The sequence below is a fragment of the Salmo salar genome, chromosome 24 (assembly GCF_965601325.2).
Source record: "Salmo salar chromosome 24, fSalSal1, whole genome shotgun sequence".
In the NCBI taxonomy this organism is placed as follows: Eukaryota; Metazoa; Chordata; class Actinopteri; order Salmoniformes; family Salmonidae; genus Salmo; species Salmo salar.
Genome location: NC_138314.1, coordinates 25709667 through 25730171, shown reverse-complemented (window position 1 = coordinate 25730171; position 20505 = coordinate 25709667). Strand labels below are relative to the sequence as shown.

Here is a 20505-nt window from a genome sequence, read left to right as displayed (position 1 = left end):
AGAAAATCTGCTCATGTCTTAAAATATTCACAACAAGCGAACTAAGACTTTCACATGTATGATGTTTGACTTGCTATGTAAGCAAGACCAAATCTACAAGATGTGGTGTGGGCAATCCTTGACTATTACAGTGTGTATGTCTGACCTAGATAGAACATGGCATTTGCGACCTGGGAGGTGTGACAGTCACACTGTGCTGTGACCTTATGGGAGCCACCTGGTGGAAATGCCACATTACCATCTGTGGCAGCAGGGACAAAAGGCTGGGGAGGAGAGGACCAGGGACAAGACCTTGTGACTGCCACCCTATCCCTGCCCCTGCGTCGCCTTGGTGCATGATGGGAGCTTAAGGTTTTTACTAATGGGATGCAACAACGCAGACAAACCCCTCCCCTGGCACACAGACACACAAACCCCTCCCCTGGCACCCCAACCCCTAAAACTCTAGCCTAGCCACCCACATCAATCACCTCTCAAGTCTGCATAGCTGCTTTGTTGTTTACTGACACTTCTACACTTCCTCCTGTTGTTTGTGCCAATGAGCAGCGGCAGACGAGTCAAAACAACCCAAAGAGACAAACAATTAACTCATCACATTTGTTGCTAGCGGTGTCATTATTAAATCACCTGCACCCCCACTCAAACACTCAATCATGACTTTAACATAGAAATTAAACTTAACTAGGGCTCTTGTGACCCTTATGCCAATCTTACTCTTCTCTTTCTGTTACACTTCATCCTGCAAACAGTTGCTTAGAGTCACTGTTTTTATTGGCAGTAAAATGTCATTCTAAGTATGGCACCACATACAGATACAATGACTGAGAGTTGACAAATAGTATAACAATGCCAGACAATGCTAACATATACAGTGTGAGCAAAATATTTTCCTATCATAGTCCCATAAAACCATTACAACGCCTTTGATATTTTTTAAACATACACATATTTTACATGAAAAGCGATTTCCTGTGCTACATTTCAGTGTACATTTAATGTCAGTGAAATGGGGAACATTTGTTGCTAGCGGTATGTCATTAGTTTATTAATACCTTGCCCTTGTGTGTCCCCTAATTGTTCCAGCAGAGGTTAGAGTGCTCATTTTCACAATGAAATAACTATGATAAATAATACAAACAGTTACAACAGTAATCAGACATTATACAACAGCAAACACACATTAAACACCCTCACACATATTCAATCAGATGATACAAGTATATTACACCCAGTTATTCAATTATTGTTAATCCATTGACTCCATTAATAACAGTTCTCAGAATGACCTTTATTTATATTATGGTGTCAGTGTGGTTAAGCTTCTGAAATATCGCTGTGAAAAATCAATATTGATATTAGGATGAATTGGCAAAAACAGCTTTATGCATCAATGAGAGAATGAAATGGATCTGAAGTCAAATCCATTTCTCACATTTCTTAAAGTGCAATACAGCATGGAGCTCAGCTGCAGTTGGTAAACCCAACTTAACTATTATGTGCTATTTCATAGACCACCACTATCCAGCACTATACTCAGCCCACCCCGCTGATTATCAGTCCTGGTAATAGCCTACAGCTGATATGTAACAGTCATGTTCCTCCCACAATAAACAAACATATAAGCACATATAAATGTTAATAACGACATATTAGTACAAAGGGTGTCAGTATGTGATTCCATTTGGTACATTCCTTACTACAAAGAGATGAATGGGTCCACCCTTGGGGCTTGGCTGTACTGTCATTCACCCCACATGTGTTCTAAAATGATCATGACTAAAACAGCAAAATAGAGTGGTGAATCTCAGAGTTTTGGCAACAGCAAACAATCAGTGAAAACACAAACAATCAGTGAAAACAACTGTCTATTGTTGAGTCCTACCTGTTGTCTTCTAAGATGGCTTTATTCACCAGCAGTGCACTAAAATAGCCTGTGGAAATACAACAGAGCCCTGTTTTGTGTCATCATTTACATCTACGTAGGTATTCACAAGTGGCCATTTCGAAAGGGGGGGAAGCAAAAAGTCTTGACTTAGCAGTTTTGCCAGAATCACGTGACGGTTCGTCGGCTGTATAGTCTGTTGAACTTGTTTCATAGCCTTTGTTGAGAGATTAACAGAGAACACACAATGTGGAGCTAGGCCCTGCCTGCCAGGGATAGTCTCAGTGACAGTCCTGGTAGAGAACCTGGTTGGGACCTACTGCTTCCAAACCAACAGCAGCTCATTAGACCACCAGCGTTATGCCGCTCCATCGTCAAGCCGTCTGATCCCAAGTCCTTGGGATTTGCTCCACAGCTGCTACTTTAAGAGGGCGAGAGAGAGAGCACCTTTTCCTAAATTCTTCTAGCCCACCTCCAATGAAACCGCACCTCGTTCCTAGGAGCACCATCCACCAACACAGTAAGTCACCAACATAATCAGTTACTGCAGTGGTCTTGTGTGGGTTAACTCATAGATGGTGAGAGATTATTTGGTGGCTGTGTTGGAACGATGGTCTCTGGAATGTGTGGCGCTAAACATCCCTCGTGCCACAATGGGTGACTGGGCTCATGGTGTAAAGGGCAACATGGGAAAGGTAGGAACTTGAAGCTGTGGGAAGGCCTTTCAAACACTGCTGAACCGAGCCAGGGGGACTTTAACTCATCACCTCTCACAGTAGTGTAGGGTGAAGTCCTTTGAAATCTTTTTCTCCCCTATACCCCATGGCTCCAGCTCATCTTCATCTTCCTCCCCCTCCTCTTCCCCTGCCTCCTCCTCCTCCTCGTAGTGGCTGGGTTCCTCAATGGAGGTTTCCATGTGGTAGCAGTAGGGTTGGCCCTCTGTGTACTCATAGATGGTGGGTAAGCTGCTCTTCAGGCTGCAGCGGCGTCGCAGGGCCACTAACAGGGGCTGGGGCATGGTGAAAATGTCCAAGTTGTTGCCCAGATCAATCCAAGCCAGGCTGGAGAACTTCTTTGGGTCTTTCAGGATCTCAGTCAGGTCTTTGACTATGGCCAGGGTCAGCCGGTTGCCGTTGAGGGCCAGGGTGTTGAGTTTGGGCAGAGACCCCAGGACGGGTAGCAGGACACGGAGGTTCTCATCTTGGAGCTCAGTGAAGCTGATATCCACAGCCACCACTGCATCCCCACTGTTCTGAAGGTAGAACGCCACGTGGCGGACATCTCGACTGGAGAGAGGTATGCCAGACAAGTCAACTGTGTCTGTGGATACTTTTCTCTGCAGGGTTGTCTTGAGACTGTAAAGAAAAAAAGGGTTAGATATTGACCATTATTTGAGACATTCTTGGATATGAAAGTACAAAAGCTCAGTTAAGATATCTCAGAGCTTACACTCTTAGAAAAAATGTTCCAAAAGGGTTCTTTGGCTGTCCCCATAGGATAACCATTTTTGGTTCCAGGTATAAGCCTCTGTGGAAATGGTTCTACATGGAACCCAAAGGACTCTATCTGGAACCAAAAGGGGTTGTTCAAAGGGTTCTCTTACGGGGACAGCCGAAGAACCCTTTTAGGTTTTAGATAGCACCTTTTTTTAATGAATGAGGGAAATAGAGGGGCTGAGTAGTGATATTTTTGTGTTAATTGTATCATCTAAGTGTGTGACCTGGGAACATGGCCCTTGTGTCATATTGTGTTTCCTGTGTTGTATAAAGGAGGGGGGTTGGGCACGCTTGGAGCGGAAGGCTGATATTGATTCTGCAGCATGAGGATTTAGCAGTGTACACAGTGAAGGGCCAAAACATCCGAAACATCCAAGCTCCTCATTCAGAGAATGAAAAGCATTGATTTCCTTATTACCAAGAGCCAAAAACACTCACCATCTGATTGTATGACACTTCATTTGAAAGCCAAACAAACATGTTTTAATGACTGAAACAAGAAAATATTGAGACAGACAAATGGTAGAAAAATTATTTGGGATTGTGGCAACAGGAGAGGGTGGCAGAAATATTTGATTGATAAAATATGTAACACTTTTCTAAGCCATCAAAGAGAAAACATGGAATTAACAGATTTTACCAGCATAGAAAATGCATTTGATAGCGTAACATGCTGACCAAACCGGACACGCGCGTGCGCCCGCCATCGTGCGCACGTTGATTTTGTCCACCCACACCAGATGCGATCAGGACAAGCAGGTTGAAATATAAAAACAAACTCTGAACCAATTATATTAATTTGGGGACAGGTCAAAAAGCATTAAACATTTATGGCAATTTAGCTAGCTCGCTAATTTGTCCTGGTATATAAACATTTTTAACGAGCTCGCTGAGAGTCGGGAAGCAAGTTCAGGGAGTTAGTGTTTTAATAAATAAACGTAACATAATACAAAACAAGAAAACACAAACAACGCACAGACATGACACAGAAACAATGACGCCTGGGGAAGGAACCAAAGGGAGTGGCATATATAGGGCAGGTAATCAAGGTGGTGATGGAGTTCAGGTGAGTGTCATAATGCGCTGATGCGTGTAACGATAGTGACAGGTGTGCGCCAGAATGAGCAGCCTGGTGACCTAGAGGCCGGAGAGGGAGCACACATGACAACATTGGGTTGTTATTTTACCTGAAATGCACAAGGTCCTCTACTCCGACAATTAATCCACAGATGAAACGGTAAACCGAATTTGTTTCTCATCATCTCTCCTTCCTCCAGGCTTCTTTTTCTTCTTTGGACTTCATATGGCTTTTCTTCTTTGGACTTTATATGGCGGTTGGCAATCAACTTCTAAGTGACCCCAGTCTTCATTTCTCAGAACAAGAATAGACTGATGAGTTTCAGAAGAAAGTTCTTTGTTTCTGGCCATTTTGAGCCTGTAATCGAACCCACAAATGCTGATCCTCCAGATACTCAACTAGTCTAAAGAAGGCCAGTTTTTTTGCTTCTTTAATTAGCACAACAGTTTTCAGCTGTGCTAACATAATTGAAAAAGGGTTTTCTAATGATCAATTTGCCTTTTAAAATGATAAACTTGGATTAGCTAACACAACATGCCATTGGAACACAGGAGTGATGGTTGCTGATAATGGGCCTCTGTACACCTATGTAGATATTCCATAAAAAAATCAGCCGTTTCCAGCTACATAAGTCCTTTACAACATTAACAATGTCTACACTGTATTGATCAATTTTATTTTATTTTAATGGACCAAAAAAATAGCTTTTCTTTCAAAAACAAGGACATTTCTAAGTGACCCAAAATTTTTGAACGGTAGTGTATGCTACTAAAACCCAATGAGAAGATGGGAGAGGACGGACTTGCAGCGCGTTGAGCGTCACAAATAGAACCAGATTCTATTTCAGCGCCTGGCCACACAGACACTTGCGAGCAGTGTGTGTGCAATGATTGAATAACATGTATGTGTAAATGTATTTTGCAACGCTCGCGCAAACCACGTGTCCGGTCTGGTCAGCATGTAAGTTGTGTTGCTTCAGTGGATAGAACTACTTCTCTGTGAACGGCAGGTGTGGGTTCCATTTGATGTGATGTGGAAATTGAGTACACTGAACATGTGACTGATAAGCAAAACCTTTTCTTATGCTTGGATATCTGTTTCAGTGCATGACCTCACAGGATGAGCCTATCAGAGAAAAATCCTCATGCCCTTTGAAATTTGACATTTGTGTGATCTTGGTGTCCACAGACTCTTAGATTTGTATTAAAGGCAATGAACCTTGATGTTGATTTCGTGCTGACTTTCAGAAATTGGAATAGCAATGCAATGGCTCATTCTGAGCAATAAGGAAGAGAGCCCATTGATCTAATGCACTGTTCTGCTTCATACAAACACATTACATTTGGAAAGTATTCAGACCCCTCGACTTTTTCCACATTTTGTTGCGTTATAGCCTTATTCTAAAATGTATTACATTGTTTTCTCCCCTCATCAATCTACACACAATACCCAATAATTACAAAGCAAAAAAATATTTTAGGAAAATTTTGCAAATGTATAAAAAAAAAAAAAAAAAAACGGAAATATCATATTTACATAAGTATTCAGACCCTTTACTCGGTACTTTGCTGAAGCACCTTTGGTAGCGATTAAAGCCTCAAGTCTTCTTGGGTATGACGCTACAAGCTTGGCACACCTGTATTTGGGAAGTTTCTCCCAAACTTCTCTGCAGATCCTCTCAAGCTCTGTCAGGTTGGATGGGGAGCGTCACTGCACAGCTATTTTCAGTTCTCTCCAGAAATGTTAAATCGGGTTCAAGTCTGGGCTCTGCCACTCAAGGACATTCAGAGACTTGTCGCGAAGCCACTCCTGCGTTGTCTTGGCTGTATGCTTAGGGTCGTTGTCCCGTTGGAAGGTGAACCTTCGCCCCAGTCTGAGGTCCTGAATGCTCTGGAGCAGGTTTTCATTAAGGATCTCTCTGTACCTTGCTCTGTTCATCTTTCCCTCGATCCTTACTAGTCTCTCAGTCCCTGCCGCTGCAAAATGTCCCCAAAGCATGATGCTGTCACCACCATGGAGCTCTGTCAGAGTGACCATTGGGTTCTTGGTCACCTCCCTGACCAAGGCCCTTCTCCCCCGGTTGCTCAGTTTGGCTAGGCGGCCAGCTCTAGGAAGAGTCTTGGTGGTTCCAAACTTCTTCCATTTAAGAATGATGGAGGCCACTGTGTTCTTGGGGACAGTCAATTCTGCAAAAATGTTTTGGTACCCTTCCCCAGATCTGTGTCTCGACACAATCCTGTCTCAAGGTTCTACAGACAATTCCTGCGAACCTCATGGCTTGTTTTTTGCTCTGACATGCACTGTCAAATGTGGGACCTTATTTAGACAGGTGTGTGCCTTTCCAAATCATGTCCAATCAATTGAATTTACCACAGGTGGACTCCAAGTTGTAGAAACATCTCAAGGATGATCAATGGAAACAGGATGCACCTGAGCTCAATTTCGGGTCTATAGGAAAGGGTCTGAATACTTATGTAAATAAAGTATTTCTGTTTTTTATTTTAATACATTTGCAACAATTTCAAAAAACTGTTTTTGTTTTGTCATTATGGGCTATTGTGAGTGGATTGATAACATTTTTTTTATTTAATCAATTTTAGAATAAGGCTGTAACTTAAAACCTCTACAGCAGTGGTTCTCAATCCTGGTCCTGGGAACCCAAAGGGGTGCACATTTTTGTTTTTGCCCTAGCACTACACACCTGATTCAAATCATCAAAGCCTTTTGATGAGTTGATCATTTTAATCAGCTGTGTAGTGCTAGGGCAAAAACAAAAATGTGCACCCCTTTGGGTCCCCAGGACCAGCGGTGAGAACCAGTGCTCTACAGGATCGGTGTCCCCCTGCGGAACAGTTGAGCTAAGGTAGGCTAATATGATTAGCATGAGGTTGTAAGTAACAAGAACATTTCCCAGGACATAGACATATCTGATATGGGCAGAAAGCTTAAATTCTTCTTAATCTAACTGCACTGTCCAATTTACAGTAGCTATTACAGTGAAAGAATACCATGCTATTGTTTGAGGAGAGTGCACAGTTATACACTTGACAATGTATTAATAAACCAATTAGGCACATTTGGGCAGTCTTGACACAACATTTTCAACATAAATGCAATGGTTCATTGAATCAGTCTAATGCTTTGAACACACCGACAGCGTCATTGCGCAAAATAGTACGCAGCATCATCTGGATAAGTATGCAACAAAAAAATCTCTTTCTGCTACCATTTCTGTCAAGCCATCTACGCATACAGTTTGACGCATACGTTCAATAAATCCAGCGTACGCACCACACCTATGCAACGCAATGCTGCAAGGCAAACGCAGCATTTCATTGGAAATGAATGTAATTCTGGTGTACCAAAATGCAACGACGCTGTCGGTGTGTTCGAAGCGTAAAACTTTACACATACACTGCTGCCATCTAGTGGCCAAAATCTAAATTGCACCTGGGCTGGAATAATACATTATGGCCGTTCACTTGCATTTCAAAGATGATGGAACAAAAAAAATACAAATGTATTTTTTCTTTGTATTATCTCTTACCACATCTAATGTGTTATATTCGCCTACATTAATTTCACATTTCCAAAAACTTCAAAGTGTTTCCTTTCAAATGGTATCAAGAATATGCATATCCTTTCTTCAGGTCCAGAGATACAGACAGTAAGATTTTAGGCGAAAATTGAAAAAAAGGGTCCGATCATTAACAAAATGTGGAAGAGGGGCATTTTTCATATATAGAGATGCTATATCGTAAAATTCACACCAGGCTTTATACTGCACAGTATAGTGTATATATGATGTACTGTGGAAGCAATGTGTGATGATGAGCAACATAAACTTAATGTGTGCATTCCCTTCTCCTCAGACACATAATTTCTGTGCTCTGGGAACAAGAAATCTCTCTCTCTCTCTCTCTCTCTCTCTCTCTCTCTCTCTCTCTCTCTCTCTCTCTCTCTCCTCTCTCTCTCTCTCTCTCTCTCTCTCTCTCTCTCTCTCTCTCTCTCTCTCTCTCTCTCTCTCTCTCTCTCTCTCTCTCTCTCTCTCTCTCTCTCTCTCTCTCTCTCTCTCTCTCTCTCTCTCTCTCTCATTTACGGCCTTTTTCAAGGAATCAATATTGTGGCCATCAAATCCAGAGGAATTTGTTATAAGGGTCTGAGGGTCACTGTAAATTAGAAGGCTCATTGTTGAAAAAACACAAAAGTACTGATTTTAATTACCTGGGCATGTTAATCTGCTAAATATAGTGACTGTCAAAATGAAGAGTCCTTACAGAGACAGATTGCGATGAAAAAGTCATCCTGCTATACACTATAGTTGAGAATAATTTCTTCAAGGAGCCCATTTTCTCCACATATCTCCCTTGGGCTACTGCACAGCTCACATAATTTTGTTTTTGCAAAGTCATTAATGTTTAAAGCACCACTCTCTATTATTCATCTGTTCATCTCCTGTCTGGACTACTGCAAAACACTGTTGGCTGGGCTCCCCGCCTGGTGTTCAACCTTTCCAAGTTCTCCCATGTAAGCCTGCTCCTCTGCACACTCCACTGGCATCCAGTCGAAGTTCACATCCACTACAAGACCATGGTACTTGCCTATGAGAAGCAAAAGGAACTGCCCCTCCCTACCTTTAGGCACTGCTCAAACCCTACACCCCAACCTGAGTACTCCGTTCTGCCACCTTTGGTCTCTGGGCTCTCCCACCCCTACGGGAGGGCAGCTCCTGCTCAGCCTGGACTCTGCTGTATGAGCTCCCCCCTAATTCTAGGACAGTAGAGTCCCTACCCATTTTCCAAAAACATCTGAAACCCTACATCTTCAAAGAGTATCTTAAATAATCCCACAGCACCCCCCCCCCCCCCCACACACACACCGTCCTCCCCCAAAACAACTTGCCTTTCGTTAACTAACACTTGCACTTGTCTTTTCCCCCTACCAGCACTGACTTTGCTGATATCTATTTTATTGAGGAAAAAGGTACTTATTATGACTGAGATATGTGGTTGTCCCACCTAGCTATCTTGAATGCACTAACTGTAAGTCACTCCGGATAAGAACATCTGCTAAATGACTAAAATGTAAAAGTTCCCTTCACAGCCACAGAAAAACTCAGAGTAGAGGGATAGGAGCAGAATGTCATATCGAGTCAGACTGATCAGTCAGGTTACCGCCCCTTATTGCCCCCTCTTCACCCCAGGTGTCTGCTGCACTCCTGCTGGCTGGCTGCAGGTCTGAAATTTCAACATGTGACAGACAGATAGAGAGAAAGTGGCCATGCAAGGTTGCCAACTGTCATAATCCTCAGCTGTCTCCTGTGTGTACAGGGCCCCTGTGGATTGACCTGCCATGTTATGATGTGCCTCAGATATACTAAACCTGTATCCTCATTAATCTCATATACAGTAGTATACAAATAAATCAAATCAAATCAAAGTGTATTTCTATCATGCGCCGAATACAACAGGTGTAGACCTTACAGTGAAATGCTTACTTACAGGCTCTAACCAATAGTGCAAAAAGGTATTAGGTGAACAATAGGTAAGTAAAGAAATAAAAACAACAGTAAAAAGACAGTGAAAAACAGTAGCGAGGCTATATATAGAAGCGAGGCTATGAAAGTAGCGTGGCTACATACAGAAACCGGTTAGTCAGGCTGATTGAGGTAGTATGTACAGTGAGGGAAAAAAGTATTTTATCCCCTGCTGATTTTGTACGTTTGCCCACTGAAAAAGAAATTATCAGTCTATAATTTTAATGGTAGGTTTATTTGAACAGTGAGAGACAGAATAACAACAAAAAAAATGCAGAAAAACACATGTAAAAAATGTTATAAAATGATTTGCATTTTAATGAGGGATATAAGTACACTGCTCAAAAAAATAAAGGGAACACTTAAACAACACAATGTAACTCCAAGTCAATCACACTTCTGTGAAATCAAACTGTCCACTTAGGAAGCAACACTGATTGACAATAAATTGCACATGCTGTTGTGCAAATGGAATAGACAACAGGTGGAAATTATAGGCAATTAGCAAGACACCCCCAATAAAGGAGTGGTTCTGCAGGTGGTGACCACAGACCACTTCTCAGTTCCTATGCTTCCTGGCTGATGTTTTGGTCACTTTTCAATGCTGGCGGTGCTTTCACTCTAGTGGTAGCATGAGACGGAGTCTACAACCCACACAAGTGGCTCAGGTAGTGCAGCTCATCCAGGATGGCACATCAATGCGAGCTGTGGCAAGAAGGTTTGCTGTGTCTGTCAGCGTAGTTTCCAGAGCATGGAGTCGCTACCAGGAGACAGGCCAGTACATCAGGAGACGTGGAGGAGGCCGTAGGGGGGCAACAACCCAGCAGCAGGACCGCTACCTCCACCTTTGTGCAAGGAGGAGCAGGAGGAGCACTGCCAGAGCCCTGCAAAATGACCTCCAGCAGGCCACAAATGTGCATGTGTCTGCTCAAACGGTCAGAAACAGACTCCATGAGGGTGGTATGAGGGCCCGACGTCCACAGGTGGGGGTTGTGCTTACAGCCCAACACCGTGCAGGACGTTTGGCATATGCCAGAGAACACCAAGATTGGCAAATTCGCCACTGGCGCCCTGTGCTCCTCACAGATGAAGCAGGTTCACACTGAGCACATGTGACAGACATGACAGAGTCTGGAGACGCCGTGGAGAACGTTCTGCTGCCTGCAACATCCTCCAGCATGACCGGTTTGGCGCTGGGTCAGTCATGGTGTGGGGTGGCATTTCTTTGGGGGGCCGCACAGCCCTCCATGTGCTCGCCAGAGGTAGCCTGACTGGCATTAGGTACCGAGATGAGATCCTCAGACACCTTGTGAGACCATATGCTGGTGCGGTTGGCCCTGGGTTCCTCCTAATGCAAGACAATGCTAGACCTCATGTGGCTGGAGTGTGTCAGCAGTTCCTGCAAGAGGAAGGCATTGATGCTATGGACTGGCCCGCCCGTTCCCCAGACCTGAATCCAATTGAGTGCATCTGGGACATCATGTCTCAGATGCACTCACCACGTTGCACCACAGAATGTCCAGGAGTTGGCGGATGCTTTAGTCCAGGTCTGGGTGGAGATCCCTCAGGAGACCATCCGCCACCTCATCAGGAGCATGCCCAGGCGTTGTAGGGATGTCATACAGGCACGTGGATGCCACACACACTACTGAGCCTCATTTTTACTTGTTTTAAGGACATTACATCAAACTTGGATCAGCCTGTAGTGTGGTTTTCCACTTTAATTTTGAGGGTGACTCCACATCCAGACCTCCATGGGTTGATAAATTGGATTTCCATTGATTCTTTTTGTGTGATTTTGTTGTCAGCACATTCAACTATGTAAAGAAATAAGTATTTCATAAGATTATTTCATTCATTCAGATCTAGGATGTGTTATTTTAGTGTTCCCTTTATTTTTTTGAGCAGTATATTTGACCACTCTGCAAAACATGACTTAGTACTTGGTGGCAAAACCCTTGTTGGCAATCACAGAGGTCAGACGTTTCTTGTAGTTGGCCACCAGGTTTGCACACCTTGGCCGTGTGTTTTGGGTCATTGTCATGCTGGAATACCCATCCACGACCCATTTTCAATGCCCTGGCTGAGGGAAGGAGGTTCTCACCCAAGATTTGATGGTACATGGCCCCGTCCATAGTCCCTTTGATGCGGTGAAGTTGTCCTGTCCCCTTAGCAGAAAAACACCCCCAAAGCATAATGTTTCCACCTCCATGTTTGACGGTGGGGATGGTGTTCTTGGGGTCACAGGCAGCATTCCTCCTCCTCCAAACACGGCGAGTTGATGCCAAAGAGCTCCATTTTGGTCTCATCTGATCACAACACTTTCACCAGTTGTCCTCTGAATCATTCAGATGTTCATTGGCAAACTTCAGACGGGCATGTATATGTGCTTTCTTGAGCAGGGGGACCTTGCGGGCGCTGCAGGATTTCAGTCCTTCACGGCGTAGTGTGTTACCAATTGTTTTCTTGGTGACTATGGTCTCAGCTGCCTTGAGATCATTGACAAGATCCTCCCGTGTAGTTCTGGGCTGATTCCTCACCGTTCTCATGATCATTGCAACTCCACAAGGTGAGGTCTTGCATGGAGCCCCAGGCCGAGGGAGATTGACAGTTCTTTTGTGTTTCTTCCATTTGCGAATAATCACACCAACTGTTGTCACCTTCTCACCAAGCTGCTTGGCGATGGTCTTGTAGCCCATTCCAGCCTTGTGTAGGTCTACAATCTTGTCCCTGACATCCTTGGAGAGCTCTTTGGTCTTGGCCATGGTGGAGAGTTTGGAATCTGATTGATTGATTGCTTCCGTGGACAGGTGTCTTTTATACAGGTAACAAGCTGAGATTAGGAGCACTCCCTTTAAGAGTGTGCTCCTAATCTCAGCTCGTTACCTGTATAAAAGACACCTGGGAGCCAGAAATCTTTCTGATTGAGAGGGGGTCAAATACTTATTTCCCTCATTAAAATGCAAATCAATTTATAACATTTTAGACAGGCGTTTTTCTGGATTTTTTGGTTGTTATTCTGTCTCTCACTGTTCAAATAAACCTACCATTAAAATGATAGACTGATCATTTCTTTGTCAGTGGGCAAACGTACAAAATCAAATACTTTTTTCCCTCACTGTACATGTGGATATGGTTAAAGTGACTATGCATATATGATGAACAGAGAGTAGCAGTAGCGTAAAAGAGGGGTTGGCGGGTGGTGGGTGGCAGGACACAATGCAGATAGCCCGGTTAGCCAATGTGCGGGAGCACTGGTTGGTTGGGCCAATTGAGGTAGTATGTACAGTACATTAATATATAGTTAAAGTGACTATGCATATATGATAATTAAAGAGTATGTCTAAACCTATGAAGAGGAATTTGCAAATTAGCCAGAAGAGAAAAACCTAGTTTTAAACAGAATATGCCATGAAAGATCTGTGGATGTAGCTATAGCAGCTAGATGTATTATGATGAGACTTTATAGTTGGTAGTTATTATGTATTTGTTTAGCAGGGTGGTATAGCTGCCTATCTGTGTGCATTGCATAGCATTCGATTTGTGACTGCTTGTGCAGTAACTCCTATCACAATTGAATCAGCAAGGAAGAATTGCACTCCGGTATAGTAGTGAGAAATGTAAAAAGTTCTACTCAAGTTGTCACGATCATCAAAAGGAGTGGACCAAAGCGCAGCGTGGTAAGTGTTCATCGTATTTTATTTACATCAGAACACTACAAACAAAAGGAATAAACAATGAATACGACCGTAATGTCTTGTAGGCTTAACAAGCAGTACAAAATAAAGATCCCACAACTACAGGTGGGGAAAGGCTGACTAAGTATGATTCCTAATCAGAGACAACGATAGACAGCTGCCTCTGATTAGGAACCATACTCGGCTCAAAACAAAGAAATAGACATCATAGAATGCCCACCCCACACCCTGACCTAACCACATAGAGAAACAAACCCTCTCTCTCAGGTCAGGGCGTGACACAAGTAAAATGAGCTCGACAGATAACATCTAGGTTCAAGAATATTTTAGCAGAAACAGAAATCCTTTCTTTTGTGATTTGCTACAACTCAACTAACTTTGAATAGGGGAACACCTTAGAAAGTGCCATTTGAGTGTTGAATACGGGTGAGTGTAGTTTCCCTAGAGCGGAACATAACAACCAATGGGAGGTGATGACTAATGTTTGTCCTGCTGTTTGTCTCAGACTGTGTGAGACAGTCGCACTCTGCAGGTTTTATGGAGCCAGCTGAATGACTCAGTGAAAATAACCACCTCATCTACACATTCAACATGGGAACACGTCCTCACACACTCTAAGATGCTGTCAGTGAGTCAGTCTCAACATAATCTAATGTCTCTCCTAAATCAGGGGGGCATCAATGTCTGCAGGCGCATCAATGCCTTGCTTGAGTTTAACTGTACATTAGTTGAGCAGCAAGACAAGGAGATATTGGAATCCATGTCTTGTTTCACTTGATCCTTGTGTTGCTATCATTTTGTTACTATCCTTTTGATACTCACTCATTATTCTCTGTCTTTTCGTGCTGTTACCTCAGACTGAAGCACAATGAGAACGGCTCATCAGATCGTGTTCTCTTCTGCTTATTTTCTATTCATTTAGAAAATTGATTGTTTCCACTGTCTATCCATCTGTAAAAAATTTAAATGAGCTATTACTGGAACAAGCGTAATCATATCCTGCTTTTTTCGTGTATAGAATTACTAAATACCTAGATACAGAAGAACTTGTCAATTCATTTGCCACCTATTTCCATATGAATTATTTGCATATTAATGCAGTATGATGACAAGAAAACCGGTTGATATAAATAACCTGTTTTCATCTAAGGTGCCAATGGATCTTATTTTTATACAACCCCCCCTATTTATTCCCAACCAAACTGGCCACTTTTGTAGTATGTATGGAGACAGCCTGTTCTGAGTCAAATAGGACTGAAACCATTGCACAATCCATTGCTGTGGTGACAACAGCACCACACAGAGGAATGACTGACACTTTTGGTAGCATCTGTGGTCCTGCCCTGCCAGTCCAGAGGCCGCTGTGTCCCAGCCCTAGTGAATGTCAGCCAAACCCACTCAAAACCCACTTTGATGATGTCTAGGGTGGTGGTCAGAGGTATGTATGCGTGTGGCACTGGCACCATTTCAAATGGCGGTGTTAATATTTGGGCAGTTTGGGGAGTCAGGGTTCATGGAGCAGTGGCTCTATGTGTGAAAGACTTATGGCTAGATGGAGGGGCTTACCAGGCCTGGGACTTCCGTCTGGACATGCTCTGTCTGAGCCACTTGGAGTGAGGGGTCAGGTGGTAGATCAGCTGTCTGCAGATCTTATCTGATGACTTGATGGTGTCAGCATCCTTCTGGGGGTAGATAAATCACCCAAAACACAGAATGAGAAGTCAAGTACATCAACAAAAGAATAGCCTGTTTTTAGTTTAGTTCCAAATATGGTTGTCACTCTTTGAGACCACATACAGTATAAGCAAAACACAGCAAGTATAAGCAAAATACAGTACATTATGTAACCGCTACATTTTTGAGAAACATTCTAGCAGAGCATTCTTGATTGAAATACAGCTTTAGATCCTGAAAGGACATTTTCAGCTCAGTGTTCCTTTATTCTTAAACAGTTGTTAATCTCTGTCATTCAAGACCGTTCAAAACAACTGGAACAGGGTTCTGTTATTGAATGCTACATTAAGACTGTTGCCTTGAGCTGTTCCAGAACAAAACACAATTTAGGTGCCTTGCTGGAGCAAAGTAAAAGTAATCAGAGGCTGTGTGCAACAGTGTGGAAAACAGGAGGGATAGTGAGGAAATAAAGACGCTAATTCTATTCATTGTCTGTTATGTAAAGTCGGTTACTTTCGGCATCCCCATCCCATTTCAACGTAATTTGCCATCATGTGTAAATGTTGCATAACTGAGAGATTATTCTATCATTGTTTTATCAATATTTTTATGTAAACAACATCCAGTTCATCTGTATGGTAATAATACACAGACATTATTATAGGACCAATCATTATAAAGCCAAACCATGAGGAGAAACAGTTGCAAGACAATGTGGAAGACCTTCCCCCATAATGATTGTATTTGAACAGCATTTCATTCTATTCACGACTTGTTCTCTTGACGTCTTGATTTCTGGAAGCTTGATTCCAAGCCAAGCAGACAATACGCCATGAGATGAGTGTTGGTGAGAGCTTACCTTCTTGGGACACTGCATCTCGCGAGCCAGGCTGAGCAACAACTCATGGGAGATGGGGTCCACCAGGTTGAGAAAAGCAGCATTCTTATATAAGATGTCATTGAGGGATGTGCCTTCCAAGCCCAGATCCTGCCAAATCAGACAAGAGGAGACAGTATAACTCAAAGTGCCTTAAGGCCACAATTATCGCTTTTTGTATTTCATGAAAACCCGACTGATCATAGGCTATATTGTGAAAGGAAATATTACCAATAAACAATATATGGTATAAAGTGGATATTGAGACTTTCCTGAGATAATAATGTGATGCTACTGTAGATGGGATACAGATAAGCAAGTTTTTTGTTTTTGTTAAAAAAATATTCATTGAAGGCTTTCATCTGAAGAGAGCTCTACCTGAATACTGTAATGTGCTTAATATGCCTTGCTCCAGGCAGAAGCATTTATTTTGGGATATCCACCCACACCTCAGTGATTTGGAGTTGCAAAGAGCTTTAGCGTACCAGCGTATTGCACACCCTGTATCTCTAACTTTAGCACTAACTGGTGTCCTTCTGATAAATCCTGCAGTATATGAGAGTTCAATAAACATTCAATGATGGATGAGCTTTTGCTTCTTCTTTTGATGTTTGATGAAGCCTTTTGTTTAGGCCTGCCATTGTGCAATACATTCTAAACATTAGTCTAAAAACAACTTATCCATGAATGGTGCAGGCAATTTTTTTAGGGCAGACAGACACGAAAGAGTTGCTACATGACAGGTAAAGTTAAAGGCTTTTGAGTGAGAATGCTGCCCGTAACAAGCTACAAATCAGAGCCAACTGGATTAAAAGATTTGCATACACCTTTTAAGACGTGAATTAAGAATTAAGTAAGGAGAGAAGAAATGGAACAGAAAAGGACAATTTCCACAGGCTGAATAAGATAGCTGTCATGAGCCTCAATTCTACAAAGGCCTAATTAGCCTGTGTATGTGAGAGGTAGAGATGGACGTGCACATACAGCAAGATATGAGAGACAGGGAGGATGGACACACACACACACACACACACAAAAGGCCTTGATTGCAAAGGACAGTTTGAGTGGGAAGCCAGCAGCCACACATTACTGACTTCCCTTATAACAAGAGCAACAGTAAACACCATAGAGACACAAAACGAGTGAGAATCTCTTTCTCTTTATTCGAGAAGACAGGTCTAAAAATAATTCCCTTCTGTTTTGTTTGTCCTTGTGGCCCACATCTGATCATCTCAGAGGCATTAAAACATGATCAATACAGATGTAACCACACCACGTCCGAAGCAATGAGGAGTCTTTTTAAATGGGATGTTGTGAAGAATAGACTTTACCACTTTACTGCCGATGCAACATTATGAACTCAGTTGTCTATACACGTACATGTTCATTCAGTTGTTACAGTAACTCTAACCTAACCATAGCACGCCCATTAACTCTACAGTGGATGATGGATCACCTCTTTTAATTAAGTTACAAACCAGAATGTAATTTTTGAGACCTGTCTCCATTTGCAACAGCCTGAATGCTGATAATGTGAGGCATATTCAATCAAAACAGGGTCCCCTGTGATGTGGCTGTCATGCAGTTTTGGCACCCTGGGTTATCTCCTTGCCTTGATTAAGGAGCTTCTACCCTCTCCTCTGTCAAGTCCTCAGTGTAATTAACTACAGATTGGACAACGCCTGATAGAGAGAGGGGCTTACGCTTGAGCTAGAAAACAGGACTAGCACAGATAGTGTTACAGAGCATCAACAGTCTTATTGTCATACCATCGGTATTGTTATAGAAATGACTCTTTTCAGCTGATAACATGTTTTGAAATCTTGATCCTTCCTTAGAAACATGATGCGTAGATTGCGAATAAATAGGGCAAAATCCAAACTTGACACAATGGTTTCTGCTTGGGAATTTTCAAGCCATCATGCATTCCTGTGTCTTAGTGTGCTACTGACCATGACTAAGCATGTTGTGTAGCAATCATTACCAATTCGGTGGTCCAATTAAATATATACAAATACTATGTCAATGCTACCTACTATATTTGAGCTATGTGAATTGACATAAAAATATCCCCTGTATAGCTGAGGCAGAACTTGAATTGATCAATATGTAAATGGTGTGATTTTCTGTATTTCTGGAACCATCTCCTGCTATAACTGCCGAGGTCCATTACGGAGAATGGTCTGGCAGCAGAAGAATAGTCATCCAGTGACCTGTCAGTAGAGGAGACTGTGATGTGAGTTAGGGGGACCGTGGTGGGGGTATTGGTCTGGGCTGGGCTTACTCATGCCGATTGCACTTGATTAATAACTGAGAATCTCCATTTGCGCTTAATTTCAACCAAACGCAAGATGCAGTGGCAAATGAACTAACCTTATTATCAGACATTTAAGGACGAAACACAGGCAAAATAGGATTCAATTCAATTGGTCAAATGCAGGTTTTCCTACAAATGTCAATACCAAGCATATTACATTATCATTACATGTGTGGAATGGCACAAGATAATGTAGTGAAATAGGAACATTTTGTTAATAAAAAAATATTCCTACAGACGTTGACACTTAGAGTCCCATGTGACACCACTGCTATTGCACTTAGCTATTGCACTTGCCTATTCATGAGAATATATGCCAGATTCACTCTATATATGGCAGAGTCACTCTAAACTGGTATGGCATCCTGTTTCTGCTATTATTAGAAACTCTGAAAAAGTGCACGCACTCAGACAAATCTGTGCAATATGCTATGTATACCATATTGTGAATAGTAACTGTGATAGTTATTTGAAATAGCAGCAGCACCTGCATACTATGGTCTATAGCGGTGCCAAGGAAATTACCAGACGCCAGAGCTGGCAGTGAGAGTGGTGGGCGGGCCTAATAGTTTACAAACGCCTCCTTCCATAACGGGTCAATAGGAGGAACACCTGTGGCACTGTGTTGGCAGGTACTTAAAATGGAGGTTAAATAATGTAGCGCGCTTACAAAATGTGTAATATTCTGACGCATCCACGACAGTCTAAATTATGCTCGCTACATATGGGGCAATGTATCTGTTTGAAATATTAAAATCAAAATTGTTAGAATGGGATTGACCAAACACATGATGATGATCAGCAGCGCACATTAGTGATGGCTGGTATTTGTCTTGGCAGCAGATCGATGCAGGCGACGTCAGCCTACTGTGCGCAATCATGCAATCATATATGTAGATACTGTAGTGTGTCCTTACCTTCCTCAATAGTTTGAGCACGTCGGTTGCCTGATCAATCCTGCGATCACGGAGCAGCTTCTGTATGTCTCGGATCCATGCCACTCGCCTCACGTAGGGACTGTGGTTGGACCTTCGCAGCATCCCCGGCAGTTTGTCTGATTTCAGAATCATTGTAAAAAGAAAGTCGCCGCCGCTTCGACTTCCACCTCTGTCGCTTTCTCCTGTGCTGTCAAGATGCTTGCGACGCCTTTTCATAAAATTCTCATTGTCCAGACTACTCTGTCTGCTTAATCTAGAACCCATATTTCAGTATTTATATCAACAGTAGCCTATCTTACAATTGCATAATTGCACTACATTAATATCTAGAAATATAAATATTGCTCCGTTCAATAGCCCATATAGTATATGTAGCCTGTATTGTTGTCAGACGGCAACCTCCAATACAGAGAGCAACAGCACAATATTCCTGATTTACCGGATATTTAATAACTGTCTGTTGCGCGCATGACACATTTACGAGGACAGACGAATGCTCTGTTTATGTTTGGTCTCTGATGGTCTACGTGTGCCAGCTTGGTCAGGCGGTGGATGCTCTTGTCATCCCCTGCCTGTCCTTTTACGCTGTTGTTTAGGTTTGTGCTGTGTTGCACAGTAGACACCAGACTCGTGGCGCGCATAACCAATCAGAGCCCTCTTGTGGCATTGCACGCTGTACGAAGTTACGACACGCCCTTCTCGAATTGAATTTAGAAAGGGTTACAGCTGCAGGGCAGCAGAGTACACAGCATTTATTATTGCACACCTATTATAAATTTGTCAATAACTTTGCAACCTTCATTTACTGTGACACTGAGCTGTATTTCCATACAACATTTTACAGCAATCACATGGATGGTTGTTTGCGTTGGCTATTTTAGCATGTAAATCTTGGTGGGACAAACAAAAATTGTGGGATGCATGCCAGCAAAGCCACTACACAACACAACACTAAACAATACATTAATTGAACTATAATGGTCAAAACGGTGCCCACAAACTGTTAGGG

At 42.6% G+C, this 20505-nt stretch overlaps 1 protein-coding gene across 1 annotated transcript; it reads right to left on the bottom strand.

The window, feature by feature from the left end:
• Positions 1-753: 753 nt before the first annotated feature.
• LOC106585502 (leucine-rich repeat-containing protein 75B) lies at positions 754-20081 on the bottom strand. Its single transcript, XM_014171780.3, has 4 exons — positions 19476-20081; positions 16224-16352; positions 15257-15372; positions 754-3237 (listed from the first exon to the last, which is right to left on the bottom strand). The coding sequence occupies exons 1-4, from the start codon at positions 19758-19760 to the stop codon at positions 2646-2648; spliced, it is 1122 nt and encodes a 373-aa protein (XP_014027255.1). The 5' UTR covers positions 19761-20081; the 3' UTR covers positions 754-2645.
• Between the last annotated feature and the right edge of the window lie 424 nt (positions 20082-20505).